This window comes from Rhizopus delemar, genomic scaffold (genome assembly GCF_000149305.1).
Source record: "Rhizopus delemar RA 99-880 supercont3.2 genomic scaffold, whole genome shotgun sequence".
NCBI lineage: Eukaryota > Fungi > Mucoromycota > Mucoromycetes > Mucorales > Rhizopodaceae > Rhizopus > Rhizopus delemar.
The window spans coordinates 473880-499116 of NW_027137828.1; the positions used below are offsets into that span (position 1 = coordinate 473880).

At 35.0% G+C, this 25237-nt stretch overlaps 9 protein-coding genes across 9 annotated transcripts; 4 read left to right on the forward strand and 5 right to left on the reverse strand.

Moving 5' to 3' along the window:
* Positions 1 to 265: 265 nt before the first annotated feature.
* On the reverse strand, positions 266 to 4074 carry RO3G_02398 (uncharacterized protein; the record flags this gene model as incomplete). Its single annotated transcript, XM_067656989.1, has 9 exons — positions 266 to 442; positions 495 to 681; positions 748 to 1031; positions 1096 to 1283; positions 1340 to 2895; positions 2957 to 3072; positions 3135 to 3346; positions 3407 to 3947; positions 4006 to 4074. 9 exons carry the CDS (start codon positions 4072 to 4074, stop codon positions 266 to 268), a joined length of 3330 nt encoding a protein of 1109 aa, XP_067513090.1.
* A 610-nt stretch (positions 4075 to 4684) lies between these two features.
* On the reverse strand, positions 4685 to 6116 carry RO3G_02399 (uncharacterized protein; the record flags this gene model as incomplete). The annotated part of the gene is made up of 7 exons (XM_067656990.1): positions 4685 to 4836; positions 4895 to 4966; positions 5105 to 5276; positions 5330 to 5540; positions 5599 to 5903; positions 5967 to 6014; positions 6069 to 6116. The coding sequence occupies 7 exons, from the start codon at positions 6114 to 6116 to the stop codon at positions 4685 to 4687; spliced, it is 1008 nt and encodes a 335-aa protein (XP_067513091.1).
* A 1965-nt stretch (positions 6117 to 8081) lies between these two features.
* RO3G_02400 (uncharacterized protein) lies at positions 8082 to 9415 on the reverse strand (the record flags this gene model as incomplete). Its single annotated transcript, XM_067656991.1, has 4 exons — positions 8082 to 8204; positions 8250 to 8865; positions 8910 to 9009; positions 9124 to 9415. The coding sequence occupies 4 exons, from the start codon at positions 9413 to 9415 to the stop codon at positions 8082 to 8084; spliced, it is 1131 nt and encodes a 376-aa protein (XP_067513092.1).
* A 3802-nt stretch (positions 9416 to 13217) lies between these two features.
* On the forward strand, positions 13218 to 13633 carry RO3G_02401 (uncharacterized protein; the record flags this gene model as incomplete). Its single annotated transcript, XM_067656992.1, has 2 exons — positions 13218 to 13442; positions 13616 to 13633. 2 exons carry the CDS (start codon positions 13218 to 13220, stop codon positions 13631 to 13633), a joined length of 243 nt encoding a protein of 80 aa, XP_067513093.1.
* A 2297-nt stretch (positions 13634 to 15930) lies between these two features.
* Positions 15931 to 16419, reverse strand: RO3G_02402 (uncharacterized protein; the record flags this gene model as incomplete). The annotated part of the gene is made up of 2 exons (XM_067656993.1): positions 15931 to 16170; positions 16228 to 16419. 2 exons carry the CDS (start codon positions 16417 to 16419, stop codon positions 15931 to 15933), a joined length of 432 nt encoding a protein of 143 aa, XP_067513094.1.
* Positions 16420 to 16742: 323 nt separating this feature from the next.
* RO3G_02403 (uncharacterized protein) lies at positions 16743 to 18644 on the forward strand (the record flags this gene model as incomplete). The annotated part of the gene is made up of 2 exons (XM_067656994.1): positions 16743 to 16779; positions 16888 to 18644. The coding sequence occupies 2 exons, from the start codon at positions 16743 to 16745 to the stop codon at positions 18642 to 18644; spliced, it is 1794 nt and encodes a 597-aa protein (XP_067513095.1).
* A 238-nt stretch (positions 18645 to 18882) lies between these two features.
* RO3G_02404 (uncharacterized protein) lies at positions 18883 to 19807 on the forward strand (the record flags this gene model as incomplete). Its single annotated transcript, XM_067656995.1, has 2 exons — positions 18883 to 18916; positions 19500 to 19807. 2 exons carry the CDS (start codon positions 18883 to 18885, stop codon positions 19805 to 19807), a joined length of 342 nt encoding a protein of 113 aa, XP_067513096.1.
* Positions 19808 to 20467: 660 nt separating this feature from the next.
* RO3G_02405 (uncharacterized protein) lies at positions 20468 to 21884 on the forward strand (the record flags this gene model as incomplete). Its single annotated transcript, XM_067656996.1, has 5 exons — positions 20468 to 20671; positions 20733 to 20795; positions 20845 to 21001; positions 21053 to 21349; positions 21400 to 21884. 5 exons carry the CDS (start codon positions 20468 to 20470, stop codon positions 21882 to 21884), a joined length of 1206 nt encoding a protein of 401 aa, XP_067513097.1.
* Positions 21885 to 23058: 1174 nt separating this feature from the next.
* Positions 23059 to 24143, reverse strand: RO3G_02406 (glucosamine-6-phosphate isomerase; the record flags this gene model as incomplete). Its single annotated transcript, XM_067656997.1, has 5 exons — positions 23059 to 23208; positions 23255 to 23380; positions 23424 to 23475; positions 23526 to 24048; positions 24095 to 24143. 5 exons carry the CDS (start codon positions 24141 to 24143, stop codon positions 23059 to 23061), a joined length of 900 nt encoding a protein of 299 aa, XP_067513098.1.
* Between the last annotated feature and the right edge of the window lie 1094 nt (positions 24144 to 25237).

The following is a 25237-nucleotide window of genomic DNA, read 5'->3' on the forward strand; positions in this document are numbered from 1 at the left end:
TATTGTCTGTGAGCTACAGTATAGATTATTAGTGTTTGTAGAAAATAAGATTATTAATACAAGTAGCAAAATGGTACTAATCTTATGAATCTATTTGTTCAACAAAGCAAATTCATGTCTTGCACAAATAACTTTTTTTGAAACATGATTCATCTTATTTTTAATTAAACTATACATTGTAGTGTAAGCCCTGTACGCACAGACAAAAAGCGAATGAATCAAACAATATTAAAATTATGTCATACATGAATTTTGGTCTTTATTATTAAAGGCCTTTGATTTCCTTTACGTTAGGTGAGGTCTGTGATGAAGATGATGTGTCGGTAGGTAATGTGGGAGGTAGTTCTGTTAGATTGTGGAGAGGGTCATTCATTAAATAAAACTTGGGACAATTCTTGTTTGTTTTCATATGACCAAGTTGACCACAGTTACCACATCGACGCTAATTAAAGAAAGAGTTAGATGTCTTCTTTTTTACTTTTTTTTTCTTTTACCATTGCCCCTTCACGCTTTCCTCTAATTAAACCAAGTACAGGATTTTCAGCTAAAGCTGCTTGCTTTGTTAATTGACGTTGTCGCCTTCTCTCAGCATTGCGCTTCAACTTGGCTAATTGGTCTTGAATACGCTTCTTCATACGTGCATTTTTTTCTACATCATCTGTAGGCTCAAGTGCTTCGGCGCTAATCATCAAGTTAGCATAATTACACGCAAAAAAAAAAAAAAAAAAAAAAAAAAAAAGCATTTACCTTGTGGCTTCCTCTTCAATCATTTGTCTTTGTCGTAAGTATGATTTAATCACTACAGGATCACGCACAACTTCTTGTTGCCAAGACTTTTCACCATTCTTTTGAGTGATTAGTCTTCGAATGATCAAGTATTTGTTTTGGTTATTGACGTGATAGTTAGAACTTAGACTACCAGTAACAGAGACATCATCATCATAATCATCAATTTCAGGAGTACCTCTTTCAAATCTGTTGCGGTGATAGGATGGTGTTGAAGGACCACTACGATGCCAATCGTACTCGGACTACGCAAAACAGAAATACGTAAGAACAACTTTTCCTTAAGTATCTAAAATCTGTAAAACTTACAGCTGAAGGACTGTCAACTTGATCTGTATCCCTTTCTTCTTCTTCATTCTCAGAAAGCTCAGGCTCGATTGGGTTACTTAATGAATCTAATTGTGCCTTCCAAATACGAGCAATTTCCTCTCTATAGACTTGCTGCTGTTCAGCAACATTGTATCTATGGGCACTCTTTGGTCTAGCTTTAATTTGGGCTGATGATAACAAAAGTAAGTCCAAATCCTGCTTTGCTACGTTTTTGTTTCCTTACCTAATTTTTCTTCTGCTGATTCACCAGCACGCAAAAAGATATCTTTCATCGACACACGAATAAAACTAAAACCTTCGCCTCGTCCTGTCGGATCACCTGCACCATAGAGCTTCAACATTGCTTTGCCTTGTGAAGCATTAATAAAGTTTCTGGTTGAAAACCAAGGCGCTAACTGCTGCTCGACTTCCAAGTTCGACTCTCCTTCATTACTTTCATCTTCGTCATTCACATCACCATAACCAAGGTCCTGTAAATGACGCTCGCCCACCAGCATACTTTCATACAAACAAATCATCTCTGGTGTCACCATCTTACGAAGTTCTTCTTCATCAGGAGGGTCAGCACCTCCACGTGTCTTCCAGTATCCACCGCCTCCACCTTTGTGTCTTCTGTGAAATTCCAAGAATTCTTTAAGCCTTTGTCTAAGCTGGATATCAGAGTACTCTGGAAATTTCTGTGCTAGTCTTCCCATTTTGAGTTTATAAGCAGGGTTTCGCTTGATCAGACGGTAGGCAACCACTTGTAATCGATTTTTTATTATCGTCGTCACCTTTCGTGAATGTGGACCGGGCACCTCCTGTACAGGATAAGACTGACCAATGGTAAATATAGCAGGAATTTCACGTAAATAGTATTTTGTTTGGCCCTTGTAGGTACTTTTTATTAACAAAAAGTCCGTATGCTTCAATTCATGTCGAAATAATGGTGCACGAATAAGGTTGTTGTAGTATACTGAAATCGTCTGTCCGGGCTCAACATTGCCAAAGTTCATAAATGGTGAAGTATCACCAATGTCAAGCACAAATGGTTCGCCGATATCAACATTGGGCACAAACTCGTCTTTAGGTTCAGTTTTACGATAATAATTGACTATTAAGGTTCCCATTCCCATATTTGATATGATAGGGGGATTTTCCTCAGAATACTCCATCAAAACAAATGGTGAGTTGTCTTTTAAAGTTAGGTCTTTGGTGCTTCGAATGGCTTCAATATGTCCCTTCTTTTTATCCTTCTTCTTCTTTTTGCTGGCTTTTACTCTAGAAAAGTGTATATCTGTATTCGCTGGTAACTGAATAAGTGGTCTATGAAATGATCTTAATTCTGCTTTTGAAAGTTTTGATTTATACAGTGCTGGATGCAATCTCAATGCAGGCAAAGCATGTTGTACAACCAATTGGCCAAATGTTTGTCGAACACGGACAAGCCTTCCTGCCAAGTGTGTTTCATAATGTTTGTCATTTGATAAGTTGAAGCGATTCAAAGGTAGTTTGTCGTGTGGTTCAGTTTCAGTGTGATATATTTGAATCTTTGGTAGAGGCTTTGGTATAGGTTTTCTTCCCTTCTTAACATGCTTTGGTTGAATTAATAATTCCTTGGTGGCTTCAACCTCTTTGACGTCAAATAGCATATTTGGATCATTCAGGTCCAATGATATTTTCATTGTCTCTGTTTGTGGTTTTTCTTTATCCCAAATAATAGCCTGTAACCAGTCACCATCCTCTAACTGCATATTCAAGTGTTTATTTACAACAGTTGCTTGCTCTTCTTCGGTATCTCTATATATAACATTTTGTTTATTATCGGTGAGGTATTGTTTCATGTATAATTTAATCTTACAGCATTTCATAATCTTCCTTGTCCCATATAATGTCATCTTCCCACTTCTCAAGCATAATGGAATGAAATGTTTTATTATCATCCAAAATTTCTGCTGGGAGTTCGGCAGTATAAGGCTATTATAATAAGATAAGACATATAATCACATTTTGTTATGAATCCTTTTTTTTTTTTTTACCCTATCAGGTAAATCTTCCAAATAATCATCGTAATCACTTTCATTACCACTACTACTAGTGCTTCTGATATCTTCATCTAATGCTTCAATCTTCCTACGTTTGACTGGTTGTTTTGCTTGTTCAAGTCGCAGACGATCCCATTTACTTGTTTTCATAAAAAGTATGCGATCATCGCGCTCAATTTCATATTCATAACTATCATCATACTGAGCTACAATAATCATCCAGATTAATAAAACTATTATAAAAATAAGTTGTGTTGTAATTCTACCTCTTTTGTTAGGCAAAAGTTTAGGTGGTCTTTGAATTCGAGTCATGAACAAGTCTGAGAACTTTAGAACTTTTCCTTTTTCAAAACCAGGAAACAATTGCTGTACATCTACTTCTTGGGTTTTTTCCTTCTTTGACTGATTCATATCCACATTCTTGAAATTATTGAGAAACGTAGCTGGTTCAATCTCTTGTTTAACTTTCAATGATTCTTCTTCTTCTTCCTCATCGTCATAGTTATCAGTAACTAAAGAAAGCCGAGACCTAGGCAAGTTTTTCTGGACCACACCCATGCCTCGTCTAAAATACTTTTCTGAAAACATTGGATCGTCGGGTACAGCTTCATTAAAATCTGAATAATCAACAGCGTCAGAAGCATGGGCTGTAGGAATAGTAGATCGACTAATTGCTTCAATAGCATCCTCCTCGTCCTCATCCTCCTCGTCATCAGCTGTTTTGGCCTGCTCCAGACCAAATGTATTGTCACTAAAAATTTTTGACATGACACCAGCATCAACGCTAGACAATGTCTCTTTTAATTCCTTTAAAAAAAATTAATGTTTTCCCTTGTGTGAATTTCTTTTTTTTTTTAAGTTTTACTTCGTCTAAATCGCTTTCAAGTCTTCCTTGCTCGTCGACATTACCAAAAAAGTAACCTGCCAAAGACATTGTTACGGAATAAAAAAAAAAAATAAAGATACGCGGAAGAGGACTTTTCACAGCAGCTTTCATAAGAAGACACGTCACACTTAATCGGCGACAAATTCTGCATAAAGATATCCATCGTATTATTCAAACATGAGAAGTTCTATGTGTATTTCATCGTTGTTACTGCTATATTCATTAGAATTACATTCTTCTTAAGCTATGCATGTATCAAACTTAATTATATACTGGTAGATATTCTTGACCTTATAATGCTAAATGCTATAATATTTACTGTGCACAAAAATAGTGGCTCTTTATTTAACATACTAAACTAGTGTATAGCCTATACATGTGTTTCTCTTTTCATGAGTTGTACTCTTTTCTGATTTCGTCCATATATTTGAACTATGGGTATACATGTTAAGAAGAAAACCATAGACATAAGCGCCATAGTTGTGCTAATTGTTTTTAGTTGGTAAAATTAAAAAAAAAGAGAAACAAAAAAAAGAGAAACAAAAAAAAGAGAAACAAAAAAACATAAACTTACTAAGACCATCCATCACCTAAAGAGCTTCTTATTGGAATTGAACATAGTGAAAACATCATGGCAAATGTATTTCTTGTAAAATTGTTAGATGATATAGCTAGATAAATTAAAAGCAGCATTGGTTGAATAGGTGAAGGTAGAGCGAAGAAGTTGTTTACCGGAAGCAGCCATTTGAGGATGTGCCTCAACCAAGTATGTACCAGCATTTGTAAGAGTAAACATAGTCCCACATGCAACTAGTTAAGTTTATAAGGCTTCTTGAAAAATATAAAGCAATAAAAGAAAAATACATACGTATGCCAAAACCAACGATAGGAGCAAACCAAAATATACGGAAATAGATAAACCAACCATACATTATTGATCCTATTACATAAAAAAATACGCCGACATAGATAGATTGTAATCGAGCCTCTTTAATCTCAACCCCATTGTTCTTGGCTATACTCCTTGCATATAGCCTATCTGATGAAAATCCAGATGCTAACGCCCCGACAATGTTACCTACACCACCAGAAAGATAACATAAACCAACAGATCCTTCAGAGAATCCATAAACCGAAGAGAAAGTAGCAGGAAGAATAACAACAGCATAATAGTACCAGCCGAAAGAAACGCTTACCGCCAGACAGGTTAAAGCAACTCCAGGAACTTTAAGTAGCTGTAAACTAGCAAACTAACAAAAAAAAATACATCAGAGAAGCTTACATGAAAGTAATTATCACTTACAGGATTGAATCGAAGACTTTCCAGACGTCCTTTAAAATCAGTTACTTTCTGCTTTTTTCCTGGTCTGTAAAGCGTTTCTTTGACAAAAATAAAAGTCAAAATAGTAAGAACACCACCAATGATGGTTTTCAAATAAAAAATCCAACGCCATCCCAAGTACTGAGAAGTATATCCTCCAATAACGGGGGCTATAGAGGGCCCGAATATCATTCTATTGTACCATAAGTAAGGTGTACTTTTTTAATAGTATTTATTTTTTCTAATCTTACCCTAATATATATATTCCCATTGCTCTTCCTCGTTCATGTTTTTCAAACAGATCTGCTACCGTGCCACCACCAATGGCCGGCCCTACACTTCCAAAGATACCTTGAATCAATCTAAAAACAAAAAACGTGCCTAGTTTTTCAGCAATACCACATATGGCTGAACTAATTGTATAAATTGCCATACAAATGATATAAACCCATCTAATCGTATAAAATCTCTTAAGTACTGTTATAATCATATCCGAGTTTCTTTTTTCTAAAAACCTTCTTCCGACTCGTTCGCTAAGCGGTGCCAAGAAAAGAGGCTAATGGTATAAAAAAGTTGAGTGCATTTGGTACATATGCAAGCATGATATATAAAAACTTACAGCAATAGCATTCATTACGATAAAAAGTGAAACAGTTGCATTGATCACCTATTTATGAATAAAAATCAATAATTGTCTTTTTTCATGAGAAATTGATATTACTGTAGCATTTGTATCGAAATAAATTGTAATGTCATGTAAAGCTGGCATCTTGACAGAAAAAATAAATGGGGAATTTTAAAAAAACTGCATGTATTGAATTATAAAAGTATGTTTACATAGATAGCAGATGAAAAGTAGCTCACTATAGATATTAAAAACACAATACCAAACCCACTATATTTTCTTTTTTTTGACCAATTCTTGTTTTAACAAAGGAAATGTTAGAAGGAATAGTTTAAAACTATTTTCTTTATGTACCAGTGGATTTTCTGGATCATTTTTATGATTGTATATTAACTCGTCACGAATAGCCTCTTTAGGTCTCCCTACAAATCCACTTTCTATTGAAGTTGAACCATTATCGCTAGCCTTGTTAGAGTCGTCCATTTTTCTCCCTGAAGATTTATGAATATGTTTTCTGAATAAACGATATAAATAAAGAAGTTTTGTCCTAAAAAAAAAAGAAAAAGGAAAAGGAAAAAGAAAGTCGTTTTATTTCGTTTAAAAGATCAAAAACTTGCTCGGATTTGAATTACTCGATTGTATATCTGTACATCTTACATGCGTTTTATTCTTTACATTATAGTGCGGCCGTTATATTCCTCAACTACTTTGTGAATAATGAACACAAAGATGTAATGAAAGGGGAATTTTAACACCATTACCAAGTAGAGCTATTTATGAAACTATTCTGTCATTAACAGCATAGATGTGTCTGGATGGACATGGTTTTATCATTGACGTGCAATAAAGTTTGTTTTGACACACACAATGATTTTCTTTATTTGTATTGTATTCTTAATATCGTAAAAGATCATTTGACATTAAACATCAGAGAATAGCCAGAGAGTTTTGCAAGACTTACTATGCTTTTTAACTCGCAAAAGATTTTCAATACCATTTGAGCTTCAAGCCCACAATGAATAATAAAGCAAACAATATCAAATATATGTTCAACTTGTTGACTGTTAGAAAGTACATTGCAAATTTCTACAAAGCATTCATCACTAAGGTAAGCGAGTATATAAAGATCGTTAAAGAGAAGAAACGTGCTTTTTTTCTCTCTCTGATATTATTAATATGAATAAAAACCAGTTTTCCGTATAAAAATGATGGTCAGTTATAAGAATACAAAAGGAAGCATTGTACATATCTCGCCGAATTTGCTATCCTGCATAAAGATGCAAACCAGGGATGTTTGCGAATATTCATTTAGGATTTTTTTTTAATTTATACTATTTTAAATGAAAAAAACACAGCTCAAAGAATATGTAACATATCACTTGTTCAACTAATTGTAATAGGAGCGTTCTGTAATTTATTAGAAAGGTTTAAGTAATCAAAAGCAGTTTACAAACTAAAGCAAACAGATTTTGTCGATTCTAGTAAAAGATTATGTCGATTCTAGCAAATGATTCCAGTATAACTTTCTGTAAAATAGCATGGCTGCTGCATTTAGAATTACAATGTTTTCAAACTGCATTTGATGTATGGTTTGCATTGTTTTGTAGGTATTTGTACACAACAGAGTCAGGTATTATGATCATCAGTAATACACTAAAGCAATGCATGTGAACAAACTCAAGTAAAGTGTTAAAGATTGATGGCAGCAAATTGATTTTTTTATTAAAAAAAAAAAAGGATAGCTACAGAATAACTATAAAGTCTACGTGGTGTCTTTTTTACAAGAATAAAACTTGATTTATTTTAAAACAATGTGTCCCTCCCCTTTTTTTTTATATCCAAACTACCGTGAGATAAGTATAATGTGCTCAAAAGCATTTTGGTTATTTGTATAACGTTATACAGCACATGTAATCTTCTTTAGTACTTAATATTTTAAAGTAGATATCACACAGTTTGATATAATAATGAGCAAAAAGTGTCTGTTATAAACATAGATTTCTCGTGCAAGAGGTGTTTGATTTATTTGTTCCTCATTCGCACGGTAACAAGAATAATAAAAATTATATACATATTTGATAAAAAAAAAAGGTATACTCGAACAATAAATTAAAAGTCTGGAAACAATTCTCGAAATGGGTCACCTTGTGGTTGTTCATTACTGGTTTCTTCAGAATATTTTTCAAAGTTACTAGTATCATATTCATTTGAATGTGCTGGTATGATGGGTGCCTATGTAAATTGTTTTAACTAAAGTACGCAGACCAGATCACTTACCCTAACTGTCTTGTTCAATAACCCATGCCAATCTGTAGTACGAAACCATTTATGTCTCTTGATGTCATCAGCACCACCTTTCAAGTTCCCTAATCTACGAGTGATATCGATCACCAATAACTTTTTCAATAAATCCTTTGCTGCATTTTCAAAGTAACCCGGATACTGTACTTTTCCACCCAAGATGCGTTCATAGGTACCAAAATGATTATCATCATAAAAGGGAGGGTGTCCGGCCATCATTTCAAATATCAAAATACCCAATGACCACCAATCGACCGATTTACTGTGACCTTTACTTTGAATGATTTCAGGTGCTAAATATTCTGGTGTTCCACAGAGGGTCCATGTCCTGTCCTGTACTTTCTTTGCAAATCCAAAATCAGCGATTTTAATGTACCCACGACTGTCCAAGAGAATGTTTTCTGGTTTTAAATCTCGATAGATAATATCTTTTGAATGAAGATATTCTAATGCCAACACAATCTCTGCAGCGTAAAAGCGAGCTGTATCACCTGTAAATCTTCCTGCTTTTCTAAGATGTCTAAATAATTCTCCACCAATAACATATTCTTGAACCATGTATAAATTCATTTGGTTTTGAAATGTGCAATATCTAACATTATGTTATTATATGAATCATCTAATCTTTAAACTTACAATTGTACAATGAATGGAAAGTTTATTTGAGAAAGCACTTGTCTTTCTGAATTGATATGCTCTACTTGCTTTAACTTGACTATTTCTGACTTCTTCAATACTTTGATTGCATAATATTTTTTAATCTTCCTTTCTTTAGCTAAATAGACTCTACCAAATGTTCCAGTTCCTTATAAGAGTAAGTAAGGGTTGCGTGGTAAATTAAGTCATTTACCAAGTGTCTCTATCAATTCATAATCATTTATATCTGTAGTTGGATTTGGATCAAATAAAGGAGCTTGGTTTTGTATTTGTAGCAATTGTTCTTGATGTGCTATCCATCTTTCGGATTCTGCTGATGATTTTACAGTTGTTATGTCGCTGAGGTCATCCTTTTTCGACCATAGACCTTGAATAGTTATTGTTGGGCTAAAAGTGATTGGGGCTGGAGATTCCTTTTGTTCAACAAGATCTTCACCTCGTCTTAAAAAGAGTGAAATAAAGCTGGATATTAATTTTAAAGGCATAAACAGAGCTTTCCTTTTTCTATCTTTGTCTATTATGATTTGTATAAAAGTAAACCTTTTTTTTTAAAAAATAAAAAAGCCAGGAAATATATTAAAAAAGAAAGAAACGATAAAATTTAAAGCAGCCATTTTTTATAAAATGTCGGTGTTATAAATTATTTGAAAATTAAAAAAGCATATGAAAGAGCTTGTCTTATAATAGCCTTTCACTTTATATGAATCAAATACAGAAATTTTTAGGCTTAGCTTCTTTTTCTAGTTAATTTTCTCGTACTAAGGTAAGAAATAGAGCCTGCATTATTTTGTAATAGAGTGAATATGATATTAAATATTGGATATTTCTACTCCTATGACAAAGGTCATTAATAGCAAAGATCATTTTGTACTTTTCATCCTTCTGTCTTCTCCAAATTTTCTCACTTTTATAGCCTTTTTATGTAATATCTCTATGATTTTCAATGAATCGCACGCGTTCTTGATTTCATGGCAAAAAAAACACACACACACAGTTTCCTTGATTCGTAATTAATCTCTTGTGAAACAGCCACAAGTACTTTTTTGCCCAATACTTGTATTGAATAACCATCTTAAACAGGTTAACTAAAGATTGGTTTTTAGTTTGACAAAAGAGACCTTTATATATTTCCTTCTTGCACACACAATGAATGTTATTTAAAATTTGCCCAACGCATCATCCATTTCAAGCATCTGAAACACATATCATGTCTCGATCACCCCACGAGGACAATATGCGTGCTTCTTTGTTTGTGCCGTTGACAATGTGGTCTTTTTACAGTGGCTTACATCACTTTAGGTATTTTACTTTTCTTTTCGCCTTCAGGAGACAAGTACTCCTCATTCATCTTTTAACAAGATTCATCTTTTAACAAGATATCAACTATTTAAAGCTAAAATGACTCTATTTCATTTTTCTTGTATGAACTAGTGAAAGATACAGCATATAATTCCTTTTATAAAGGAGTGGTACAATAATCAAGAACTTTATTGGATGAGTTTATCCTAAATGCTTGAAATGATTTCTTGAGAGAATCGAGCTTAATGCATTGATCACATAAATTTAAAGGGCCGAAAAGAAAATGGAGGATGTCTTTAAATACTCCTTAACTTTTGAGCTGTCACAAAAAGACTAAATTATACGCCTTTGGTTTTATCTATTAGGATCCGAGTTAGGTGAGATGGCATGACCATAGATTCTAATCAGACTTTATGCTGTTCAATATTTCGGGATTGTTTTTGTACTTTTCAAAAGAAGATTTGTTTAATAATCTAAGGGTAACGTTGCTATAAACTTCTTGTCATTTCATATTGTTGTTATCAGCTAAATCAGTCACTGCTTCTTCTTCATTGATGCTGTTTGAAAAATTAGCTTTTCTTGCAGAGTAAGGAGTCTACTTATACTTGAAACAAGAAAGATATACTTGTATAATCCAACTTGATCAGGACATGAACAACCAGAAAGATAGTTATTCTGGCAAGTAATAGTTTAACTGAGAATAAGATCAGAAAAGAACTCATATCTAAAAGACTACTCCAAAGGTGTACTTAAATAAACTAATTTACATTATCTGTGCTTTCAGTGACCATATAAACTGTTTTGTCCATATTAATACCATCCGCTCTTTTTTTTTCTTGATAAAAACATTCCTTTTTGCACTAAATCGAACACATGTAGCGCTTTGGCGATAACCAATAATATAATTTGTGAGAGAATGTAGACCATTCTATCCACACGAATACTTTGTTGGTAACAAAGACGCATCTTTTCTCCAAGGATGATCACATTATTACTTTTCATTCATATTAATAACTGAGCTCTTTCTTAGAACTCATTTAAAAAGAGTCAGAGCTGACAACGTAATCCTTCTATTTAAAGAAAGAGGCGTTTTTGAGCATTAGTATATACATTGTAATGCTATTCCAAAGTGTCTTCTGATACTTTATTAGCCAAATCTTTCATTTTTGATTTAGCATTTTGTCATTTGGGTCAAACTCAAGCACTTGAGATTCGCGATATTTACTGAAATTAATCAAGGATTGTAAACTGTAAACATCAGTGTCTTGTTCCCACTTCATAGCATTAGCTTTCTTTTTTATCAACGATCCTGCCTTACCCATCCTCATAGAAAAAACAAGTGCTCATTTCGAATAGATAAAAACCGACAATTGAAAAAGAAAAAACCGCAAACTGGAGAATAGAAAAACTGTGAGTTGGAAAATTAAAAACCGATAAAATAAAATATAAAACCGCGAATTGATATTGAAGGTAGTGTAATGCAATTAAAGAAGAATATTTATATATAAAAAAAAAAAAAAAAAAAGTTAAAATTACACATAAGAAAAACATATAAATCATATATAAATCATATATACAATACACATATAAATAAATGAGTGTAAAGATGATAAAAGGATTAATGTGATGATGATTCTTCACAAGAATAAAAGGATGAGGCATCAGATAATGAGCTAATAGATGACAGTGATTGTGTTAAAGGATATGATTTATAAGTAAATGAAGGACTTCGATAATAATATAAAACATCTGTTGTCTCATTTTTAGATGCTTCATTCGATTGACAAATGACTGAACAAAAAGCTGCATTCTATAATTCATGGTTAGTCTTTTGTTTGTTTAATAGAATGTATTACATTGTCAAGCCTCTTTTCGCAATACAAACAATAGTTTATTTCCATGTCGAGAAAGAAGAAAAAGAAGAAGGAGGGAAAAGAAAGGGAAAATATAAAAAAGGGGAAGCGAGAAATTATAGAAAATTATGTAAAGGAGGTGGGATAAGTCACAAGAAAAGAGAATATATAAAGCTAACCAAGTGAGTTAAATATAATTTCTATAATTGGTAAACTATGAAATGTATGTATGATTGACTGATGCAACGTCATAACTCAAAAAAAAATCGTGTTGTCTCCTTAAAAGTAGTTTATAATAAGAAAAAGAATACGCGTCTTTTTCTACAAGTTGAATAGCATCGATCTACAATCTTTTCTATTTTTCATCCAAACGCGTCTAAAATGAGGCATTTTTGAACATTTTTAAAAGAAAAACAAGAAAAATACATTTTGGAGTATATCATAGTCTTATTTTCTCTTTACTTGTTAGATCATGCTTTGTTTTACTCGCATCACCTTCTTTCTTTCACTCATCATGAAAAGCACGAACCAGAAAACAATAAAAAGTGCATTCAGGGCAACAAAAATATCTTCAAATCACTAATGTTAACTTTTTATAAGAGTAAAGAGTAACTTGAACGTAAAGAGTTGATCTATAAACACTATATCCTCCTTAATGAATGATTTTTATGTAAATAATTTTAATGCACAGAATAGTTTTACGTTTTTTTCCTTTTTGTGTGTGTGTATGAGGATTTTATTTGGATGCCGCATTGTTAGCTGGTCATCATAAGAAACATTTTTAACAGGACTTAAGCCCACAAACAAATAAACAGAAAACGACTATGGAGATTGGAACTAGTGCCGCCAGATGAGAGACTAACCCAGCAGAAAGAGCGGACTAGTTATACATAAACAGCATACTTTACAGTGCTTCCAGCAAGTAATGTCACAGCCAATCAAAATCAATGTCACTAGCCAATGAAAAATGATGCCACTGGCCAATCAAAATCATTACCACTGGTCAATTAAAAATGATGTCCCTCAGAAATAGAAATAGAGTCATGTTTTTTAGAAACTATGTCACCATAATTCTTGGGGGTGAATATTTTCTTCTGAGTATTTCTTTTGTTTTTCAATACTTTACTAATTTAACATGAGTACAATATTTTTATATGAAGATGGACATGGAAATGTTGTTGATGAGAAAGGTGGTCCTGAACCCATGGATTACATTGTTGATGAGAATGAATTTGTTGTTGAGACACTTGCTACTCATAGTGAATACATGCAAACTACGTCCTCGAGTGAATCTTCCTTGACTTCACCAATGTTGATAGAAAAGCCAAAAGATGAAGATACTCGTATGAAGGAGGCAAACGTAAAACGGGATTATGTGCGTTATACTGTCCAGGATAAAGCTCGGTTTTTCGATCTGAAGATTGAAAAGTGTATGAGTGCAGCAGCTGGGTATTTACATTCGAACAGCGTACAGATGGGTAAAGCAGTATTATATGTTCCCTGATAGCATTTTTGACAATACTAAAAAAATAGGCCGAAAATGTATCTTGATGGAAGATCATAAATGACTGTTATCAATTTCATTGATACTAATCCATCTGCTTCTGTCATTGAAGTGACCGAACATTTATTGAGCCGATTCCATGATCTTAAAGTTTCTCGTAGCACTGTTTATAACTTTATGAGAGGTGAATGCAACCTTTCGTTGAAGAAAGCAGATTTCCACTCTATTGAACGAAACAGTCCGGCAAAGATTGAGGAGCGATACAATTGGGTTAACAAATGGGAAAATACAGATATGAATTTCCTAACGAATTGCGTTTTTCTTGACGAGTCTGCTTTTGACATAAATATGAAACGCTCAAGAGCGTGGTCCAAACAAGGTACTCGTGCAATAGTAACCAGGCCTAATACGAGAGCAAATACAACGACTATATTAGGTGCCATCTCAGCAGCAGGTTTGATTACAGTTACCGTAAAAAAGCCAAGGCCTGCCAAGAAGAGAAAAGCTGTGGATATATAAACTCAGGAACTGTAACAGGCCATTACATTAGTTTCCTAAAGGTGACACTCGATGGAATGGATAAACATCCGCATATGAAAGGTCACTATATAGTTATAGATAACGCACCCATTCATACACACGCAAACATAAAGAAGTATATTGAGTATCGAGGGTATAAATGTGTGTATCTTCCTACGTACTCTCCAGAGCTTAACCCAAAAGAGCAGTTTTGGGCAGTAGCAAAGAGTAAGGTTAAGCGCCATAGTTTTTTGCAGGAAGACACTTTATCAAAAAAGAATTACAGAAGCCTGCAACAGTGTAGAGAAAAGTCACTTCAAAGGTTTCGTTTCGCATTCTTACAAGTGTTGGGAAAGATGCCGAAACAAAGAGTGCATGTAATAGTCATAAACGACTCCAACCAACAGCTAATAAGCATCAATAGGAATCAGGTGAGCAGCAATCAGATAACAATATGAGAGCAAACCCAACAATCCCTATTAAAGTATTAGACTTAATCGGTTGGAGTTAAATATTTAATACCTTTTGTGCAAGAGTCACTTTATGGTTCCTATTAACTTAGACCCTATTAAAATTTCTACGCTATATTTTTTAAAATTGACATGAGTTCTGGCGATGTTTACGCAGCTATAGCGGAACGATTCAGCAAATTTAAACAGTTCCAAAACTTAGCAAATTAATATCTTCTTGCTTTGAAAGGCTTTAATCTTGAATATGACGAAGAAAGCCACTATGTCAGGTCACTTTCTGGTCATAAAGTTGTCAACCGAGATCGCATTGGGGATCATCTTCGTCTCATTGCAGATGGCTTCTTGTAATCATCAACCTACGATAAAAAAAACTTTTTGCTGCCGTTTCAGAATGCGCTGAAGCGTATTTATTAGTATTATTAAAGCCATTTAACTTAAGGATTGCCGTTTTCTTCAGTATAGGTACAAAACTACTAGCAAAGCTAGATTTTTACCTTACCAAAAACTGGCAGCTGCCGCCCACTAGATAGCTTATGAATACGGATATCACTCTGTGCACTTCAAAACCCATGATTACTCTGCCAACTGCGTTGATGAATATTTTTGTATGTCAGAAAATTCAACGATGTAGTTGAAGTTGTTTTGCAATGTTTATCATAGTAAAATTCAACTTTATTTAATCTAAAAACGCAATCATCCATCAGCTTATTGCATTCTGAGATGATATATAAGCGAGAAAGTTGAAGATCCATTATTAAGATGATTTACATATAGCATAATAGTGTAACGCAATACAGCAAACTTTGGCTGCCTTTGATTCTTCTCTGTCAAACTAGTTCAAATCCAGAAAAATATAAACAAATACGTATAAGTAATAAATATCACTCAAAGTAAATTTCTTTTGTTTTTCTTTTATTTTACTTAACGTCAAGAGCAAGAATTCCCTTGAAGCATATGCACTTTATTGTAATCCCTTTTATTTTATCTTTTTATTTTACTTTACTCAAAACAGTTTGATCTACTTAACAAGATCTTGTGGTCACTAATTACAAGCGAACTTATATTCAATCTATCACTATTTTGGGAACCAAACACTATTCAAAAACTTGGTTTCAAGTCAAAAACCCTTTATAACAAGCCTACTTTATACTACAAAAACCTTACAAACTCCAATCTCACAATAGGTCTGATAATTCCTATTAACTTTAACACCTTTGGGCGAAATTTTAAGACCTATCAACTTTAATAGGGTCCGTTGGGTGACAACTTTTTAAGTTCGGGAACCGTTGGGTTTACTCTGATAGACAAAAAAAGAAATAACGTTGTCCCACACTGGACAAAAAAAAACGCAGGGTTTAAGATTCCTCAAAAGGATGTCTTTCTGCTATAATGCCAGTCAAAGTATGGTAGAACCTTCCATCATCCAAAGTTGCCCAACCAAATTCATCTGGTTCAGAATGGTCATGGTGGTGAGGGGAGGAAGGTGCAGATGACAGCGGGTGTGTGTTGCTGGATCCAAATAAGTGGTGAGGGAGGATGGCCACAGTCGCGTTGGATCTGGGTGGGTTGTAAAAGGTGGGTCGCATCATGCACACCTCACAAAAAAGAAAGAAAGTAAGCACATTGAGATGATTTAACTTTCTGCAACTTACGCTCCAAATATTTAGGTCCAAAACTGGTGTTCCTCCAAGCAATGTGGTATTGTACCGTAGTGGATGGACTACATAACAGTTGGCGACGAAAGATTCCCTGAATGATACAAGTACGCTAGTCTCCTCTGTTTTTCCTCTGATATTAAGACACCCATCCCGTATATGCGTTAGCGAGACTCGAGAGAAGACCATTGCTTCTTAGAATGTTGGCATTGTGATCGGCGTTCAAAGGAGTGGTCGTCGTAACAAAGTGCGGCGAAGGGACTTTGCTTAGAACAACCGATGAAAGGTTATAGTTTCCTTCTATATCTTATAGCTCGCCATCAGAGCAAGATGTAGAGATACTATTACAGGACCCCACAAACCAAATAATGAAAACGAGAGAGAAAAGAACAAGAATAAACAAAATAATCGGAGAAATAAAAAAGGAGATTGTAAGAGGATGAAAAAAAAAGAAAGACTGCAATTCTTTCAGTTGCGTTTTTCACCATTTTTTTTTCTCATCAACACCTATCATGGCACCAATTCCTCATGGCTTGCCAAAATCATTCCGTATTTCTGAAGATGATTGCTTTTTATACAACATTACGCGTCTCTTCAGCACGTTGGATATATCGGACTAGGCCAATATCAACAAGGTGACTGACGAATTATGGAAAGAACCTGGAAATCAAACGAAGAGCAGCAAGGAAGTCAATGGGATTCTCGCGCGAGCCTTGACTACACTGGCTGCACAACGAAAAGACTGGTATCCATTGTGCACGTACTGCGAGCAACTCAAGTCATACTACAAGCGTAAGACAACCACTGATGCGTTTGGGGATGCTTGGCAACTTAAGCAAGAAAAGGAACACGCCACAAAACAAGGTCATGTCAACGGAGTTAAGCTGTCCACTTTGGGTGCCATTCGATTTGGTAAAGAGCTTGACAACTTGATCAAGGAAGCGGATCATGGTCAGCAAAACCAAGAAAACATCTCACCTACCGCGTCTCTTACCACAACTCTTGGGTCGGATCACGAACCGCAGCATGACGACCAGGCAGTTGGCGCTGAATGCGATGGCTTGATATCCAAGTTTCTCACTATGGAAGAGGCAGATGGAGTGTATATCAACGAATCATCAGTTGGCACCAAGATTAAACATAAGGCGTTGAAGATCTTTCGCCGTTGGAAGGATGGTGAGCTCGTCACGGACCAGCAATTGCACTGGATGGCGTGCGGTCTGTCATCCATATGGGATCTCGCCAGCATTAAGTTGGCCCAGGAGTTCCTAGAGTGCAGCCACAAGGATCTGGAGCATCTCACACGGCCTTTCATCACGAAATACAAATGCACCCAATATCAGACTCCAGCTATATTCGACCAAACATTTGACATCGTTGCCTCAATCATTGACAAGGAAAATAACACTCGAAAGGCCATCGAATATATCCAAAATGTTAAGACTAGGTGTACTGAAACCCAAAAATTGCTTCAAGTCATTATCGTCATTGTTAACATTATTGAATCCAATCGCTTCTTGCTCAAACCTGACAACATCGATCGCGTTACAGAGTACGATTTCATTACACAAGTGTGGGCCCCATTGCTGAAGAGTCTTGTTAATACCCATGGAATTTTACGAATGAAAATTGGAGAATTAAGTCCAGCCCATGGTGCCATCGCTAGGAAACGTACATACAGCAAAGATTGTGTTGGATTTAAAGTGGACCTTCGACTGCTATATGATTCACGCCAAAACGAACATGATTTACTTGCCATGGAGGTCGCCAAGGATGGATCCACATCCAAGCTATGCGCTGATGTATGCAAACTGATGCGTGAAGCAAAAGACAATATTGACAATACCCTGCAGCATATATTGAAAAACAAGGTGGTATCTCTTCCTTCTTCGTGGTACATGCAAGCTAATGGGCTGGACGCTCATCTTGGATCCATCCATCTCGCAAAACTTGGACTTTACTTGGCCCTGCATCAAGGCAAACTCTACTTTCCAAGGACACTGTCAACACTGCTAGATTTCAAAAACAACGTAATTTTGCTGGCATCAATGATATTCGATTTGGAACGAAATGCATCGATGATTCGAAAGTCCATCGATTTGATCGACGATCACCGAGAAACGACATTGAATAACCAAGTTGAGCACGACCAACCAATGCACGCTAACTCTCAGCTGTACATGATGCGACCCACCTTTTACAACCCACCCAGATCCAACGCGACTGTGGCCATCCTCCCTCACCACTTATTTGGATCCAGCAACACACACCCGCTGTCATCTGCACCTTCCTCCCCTCACCACCATGACCATTCTGAACCAGATGAATTTGGTTGGGCAACTTTGGATGATGGAAGGTTCTACCATACTTTGACTGGCATTATAGCAGAAAGACATCCTTTTGAGGAATCTTAAACCCTGCTTTTTTTTTTCGTGTTTATAGTTTCTTTTACAGACATTCAAAATGAGCATATAATTATCTTCATGAAGATAGACAAGGACATGCTGTGATTAGCATAGAGTTGAGCCCATGGATCTTGTTGTTGACAAGAAGCTGTTTGCCATTGAAACAGTAAGTTCTTGTACTCAATGTCTAAAGAATAAACCTCCATAAAAACCTTCTAATCCTGCAATATATCCAACTGCAGATGAAATGAGTTGTGAAGATGCCGATATGGAGCTATGCAGTAAGTGACGCTATACAAATTACTCTGATGATGAGAAACCTAGATTCTTTCATCTATTTCTTTAGTAAAAGCCTAAGAGTCTCTGCTGCTGCGAGACGATTAGGCATTCATATTCGTGCAACCTGAGGTGGGTCAAACGTTATTACAAAGATCCTGAAAGCATTTTTGAGAAGAAAAGTCAGGTTGGTATCGTATTCTTGGGGAGGGGAATAAATATTTTTTAACTTATATTGATGAGAATCCTTCTGCTGTTTTGACTGAAGCGGTAAAAAATTTAACACGAAACTTCGTAGATCAGTGTCTTTTGTAGTACTTTTATTAATTCATGACAACTCAATGTAATCCATTCATTAAACAGGCGCATTTCTATCCCGTGAAAGGAAATAGCGAGGAAAGATTTAGTGAAGATACGAGTGCATCCAAAAATGGCAGTAAACTGACTTGAACCCTACAGCAAATTATGTCTTTCTTGAAGAATCTACCTTTCATATTAATTTGAAACAAAGCATGGTTTGATCAAAGAAAGGAACCCTTACAATAGCTACAGTGCTTACAACTAAAGCAAACACAACATCGATTTTAGATGCAATATCTACCACTGGTTTAATTGATGTTAGTTTGAGAGTTCCAAAGCGTATCAAAGAAAGAAAGCTTGAGTATGTGATTAATGCCTATAGCACGGGAACAGTGAAGGAACATTATCTGAGCTTTTTGGAGGTTACTCTTGATGAAATGAGCAAGTATCCAGAAATAAAGGGGTATTATTTTGTCATGAATTATGCTCTTCTTCAAAACTCAACTGATATAGAAAAGTATATCTACTCTCGAGGATATCGGTATGCATATCTTCCTCCGTATTCCCCTGAATCAAATCCAATTGAACAACTCTAGTCAGTTGTCAAGAATAAAGTTAAATGAAATAAGTTCCTGGAAAAAGAATCGCTAATGACTAGAATTAATGAGGCTTGTGATAGCTTATCTTTAAGTGATTTCAAAGGCTTTGTTCCTTATTTTGCTAAATGGCTTCGTAAGTGTTTCAACAAAGAAGGGTTATAAACCCTTTCTTCAACTTTGGGATGTCAAATTTTGGCAAATAATAATAATAATAAAACTAGACCGTTATCTTTAAATTTTAACAATATAGCTTTTTTTTTATTCTTCAACCGCTCACATACTCTATTGATAACTTTCTATCATCCTCATTTCAGCGCTGACACAATAACGCTTGCAATATTTCTCACAAACATCGACTTTCTGCTTTAATCCTAAAGTATCCACAATAATCATTCAAGCAAACACATATGCACAAATTCGGTTTGATCTTGATTGCTTATTGGCCACTTTTTTATGAAAGACTTGTACATAAAACAAACTTTCTTTATCATCTCAATCATAACAAATAATGAACTGCGGTTGCTCTTACTGCGGTTGCTTTTACTGCGGGTTTTTCTTTTTGTGTTTGCTTGAATCGGTATTTAAACCAACCCGTTTGACTATAAAAGCAAAGTAGGAAAAAAAAAAAAAAAAGAATACTTTATTTTATATTCAACCATGTCAGTCAAACCACCACCAAAAGGAAAACCCATCGACATTGAAGAGTTAAGGCGGCTAAAGCAAGCAAAAAAGGAAATGAAAAAAGCACTTAATAAAAACGCGCCTCCGCCTCCACCAACTCCAAAAGTTTTACAGCGTCAGCTTAAAGAGATTTCAACCGTGGACACTGGAAGAGATCAAGTGAGAATTATGAGTTTTAATGTAAATTAAAGAAGTGATCCCAAAAAAGAAGTAAAGTAAAAACCGAATGCGACCTTTATAGATTCTGGCACAATCACTTATTAAACGAGAGCTGTTTCCAGATTCCGGTGATATTCTAAAATGGGTAACAGTGAAAAAGAAAAGGATAGATTTGAGTATTAAATGATTACAAGAAAACTAGAAGGACATTGATTGTGGAAGAGATTGAGTTATATGATGCGGATATTATGAGCTTACAAGAAGTTGATAACTTTGATTCGTTCTTTAAAGAAAACTTGTTCAACTTGGGTTATGAAACAGTTTATTATCACCATCCTTCTAAAAAACATGGTAACCATTCAATCTTTCTCTTTCACTTTATTTCTCATCCTCGTATACTAGGCTGTGCTATTTCATACAAAAAGGACAAATTCAATCAAGTGAAATACCAAACGATCGATTACAACACAGACACACTCTGCTCACCCTCTATTATAACGAATAACATTGGTCAGATACTCGCGTTAGAATATAAAAAAAACCCGTCTGTTGGTTTTGTGGTTGGAAATACACATTTGTATTGGCGACCTTCATGTAATTATGAAAGACTTAGACAGACAGCAGTTTATGTAAAGCATTTCCTTGATCTGAAATCAGAATTATCGAGTCATGTTCGATGGATGCCATTACTTTTAGGAGGTAAACAAGTGGATAAGAGTGATAACTTGGCTTTATTCAAATTCATGTAGATTTTAATACCACACCTGATGATCCTGTCTATAGTATCTTGACTGAAAATAAACTGACCCCCGATCATCTCAAGGACTTGCGTGAATCACTTGAAGTGACAATCTCAAATAGATCAAGCGACGACAAAAAAGAAGGAGTGGAGTCAGAAGACGAAGCGGCTTCTATTCCTATTGACCCTCATTCGATCATTGGTGTAGAAGAATTAGTGTCTCTCTTTCAGCTTTGTAAAGATCCCTGGGAAAGTATTTACAGTCATACAAAAGAAATTCAAAAAGAGTACGGATTGTTTGGTGAACCCAGTTTTACAAACTATACAGCGGCATTCAAGGGCACCTTGGATTATTTATTTATTCAACGGACTATGCCTATCAAAAGAATCTTAATGTTACCATCGGAAGAAGATTTAAAGCCATCACTTCCTAATAGAAATTTTGGTAGTGACCATCTCTGTTTGGTTGCAGATGTGGAATTACCATTAGATTAAATAACAAATGTCAATCTTTAATGCATTTCTCAATAGAACATGTTTGCTATATACAATAAATTGAAAGGAAAGAAGTCCCCCCCCCCTTTTTTAATAAAAAAAAGTCTTTGAGATCAAACGATTCAATCAGGATACCTTTTTATGTTTTTTTTTTCAGCCAATATGACCATCAGTGCACCATTAATAATTTCACTTTTGCTTGGCAGGCTCAAACTGAATACATTGAATACAGCTACATCGAACCATGGACCGAGGAGATGATGGATATACCGAGTGATACGATTATATCTTTCAATCGTCGTGTCATTCATGTCAACCACAACAGGTTCCTCTATTTCTCTCAACTCTCCTGCTACTATTCAAAGAAGTCAAGACAGCAGCAGCCAATTAAGCAGCCCGATCAAAAATAGACGGAAAGAGTTTAGTTAAAACGAACAAGCTGTTGGTATTCTAGTGAGATAGACATGATGAATAAGCATCCATGGCTACTATTCATTATTTTTAAATTTCAACAGCCTCATGAAATAAATCAAAAAGACTGTTTCCTTCAATATCCTGGATGGTAAATCTCTTTTTTTCAAAAACATTTTATTTTAGGGTAGGCTTGTTTAGCTATAAGAAGATGATTCAGTCTCTGTCGTCCACATGGATCATCTTGTCTCTATTCGACAGGACAACTCCAGCAGACAGCAAAGGTCAGTGACTTGTGTCAGCTTGGGGAAGGTTATCTTACAGCATCCAATCAAAAAGATCGCTAACAATACTTGTCCAGTTTAGGTCATGAGAAGCTATCGATGAATGCATTTGATTCACGTTGATGTGTGAATCACTCAAGCATTCTACTCAAACTGTGCTTATACCACAACCAAGCAAAGGAAACGTACCGACTTCCTGATTTGTGAGCATTTGACGACTAAAGAAGGCATTATGGTAGCCAAACCAGGGTTATAGGATATTTTGAGTCCTTGCTGATATTCAGATCGGTATTCTTGAATGATGGAGTGAAGGGTGTCTAGATTTAGTTCAAAGGCTTTGATAATATAGTCAACAGGCAATATGAGTTTTTTTTTCGTATAGGACTGTGTTGATGTTGAGTAGTAAATTTTATTTTATAGAAAAGATGAAAAAAAAAAAGAAAAGGGGGGGGGGAATCGTGTGTTTTTTTTTGTTATTATTATTCATCATAAGGACCATTTAAAGGTGTTGAAGATCTTGCGTTATAATTAAATTGCTTGAGTTGTTTCACACCACCTTGAAGAGATAAGTTTTCAGGGCCAATCAATGATTGATGTACATGTTCAATTGATTTGAAATATTTAACAGTCTATAATACAGTTAATAAGATCAATAAGCAAAGAATGCAACCTTACCTTCACATGAAGTTCCAATGTAGCATCTTCATCACACACAATAAGACCCTTGGGATGCATTTGAATAGCTGAAACAGTCCACATATGATTCACACCACCTTCGATACAGTTGGCTAATGCAATAGCCTTTTGTTGTGTCAGTAAAAGTACTTGGGTTTATTTTATTTACCTTGTGTGCACCAGTGATGATAACAAGAACTTCTCTAGCATCCATTACAGTACTATAGACAATCATTAGTTTTACATCAACAAATAAAGCAACATTATTTACGCAACACCAACAGTCAAAGCCAACTTGGGTACTTTGGAGACATCACCATCAAAGAAACGAGCATTGGCGATAATAGTTTCATAAGCCAAAGTCTTTACACGAGTACGAGAAGTGAGTGAAGAACCAGGTTCGTTGAAGGCAATGTGACCATCAGGACCAATACCACCCAAAAAGAGCTCAATACCACCCACACGAGCGATATCTGCTTCAAATTTCTTGCATTCTTCATCCAAATCAGGAGCATTACCATCCAAGATGTGTACATTGTCTGGGTGGATATCAACATGCATAAAGAGATGCTTCCACATAAAGGAATGATAGGATTCAGGATGATCACGAGGTAAGCCAACGTATTCATCCATATTGAATGTGACAACATGCTTGAAACTGATTTCCCCAGACTTGTACATCTCCACCAGCTTTTTGTATACACCAACAGGAGATGAGCCAGTAGGAAGACCCAAGACGAATGGACGTGATTCTGAAGGCTTAAATTGATTGATGCGTTCCTTGACATAGTTTGCTATTTAAAGTGAATAAATTGGTAAGACATGATCACAAACACTTACCAACATAGCTTGTTACTTCTTCATAATCATCACGTACAATCAATCTCATTTTATTTGGTTTTCTTTAAAAGATAAAGAAGAAAAGAGGGAAATTAAAAAAAAGAGGATGTTTCAAATTTATATAACCGACAGTAAACAGGGTCCAGATGACTCAATTCAAAGACAGCTCTCTGGGGCAAAGACTGGTAAACGGTCATTCAATATTATTTCAGGGTCTCCCATCTAGTCACACATGTATCAATAGAGAAACACAGCCTGTATGAGTGCTGTTTGAATAAATAAAAGCAAATGATTTTAGTAAGGAAAGAAAGGAAAGGATGTGTTCAAGAAATATAAATTATGTAATTCATTTTGCACCCTGGAAATGATTCTTTTTTTTGATTGGTGCATTTCTATTTTATTACATAACACAAAGATATTTCCGAAAAGACCCTGTACATTTCATTCAGCCTTTACTTTTTTTAAAAAAAGAAGGAAACAAAGGAACGATAGGACTATATAAATAGAGCAATCATAGTTGCTTCAATTATTTATTGTTTAGACTTGAAACACAAAGAAGTTTGGATTTTAAATAGAAAAAAAAATCCCTTTCGTAAAAAAGTAAACCCTTTTTCTCGGACGATAGGGTCCTAAGATTAAATCACAGATCAAAGTCATTTTTCATTAAATATGTGATACAAGCAACCATTTGTTTTTTTTTCTTTAAAAAAGTCAATACAAGTATCCCCTTTTCAACTCAACATGCCTTTATGTTTACTTTAGATTATTTTTCTTTCTAAAAAAATAAAAATAAAAAAAGATGACAACAGATGATTTAAAGCACACTAGGAAAATTCTAAAAAGGATAAATGATTAAAAAAGTCGGAGATGAATTGAACAGAAAAGAAACTTCTACAATCTCAAAAGAGACATAATAGCATATGTACTTTTATTTCAAACCATATCTTTAAGCTTGGTCAAAAACTGAATTTATTCATACTAGCTTTATGAAACTTTTTGACGCTTGTTGTTTTCAAAGAAAGCCTTACTTGTATTCCCGTAAAATACCAACATGATTCGGAGATGGAATTAAATGGTGTTAAACGTCCAGCTAGAAAAACACTCGTTTATTTGTGACGTATAAGGGGAAAGAGCCATGAATTG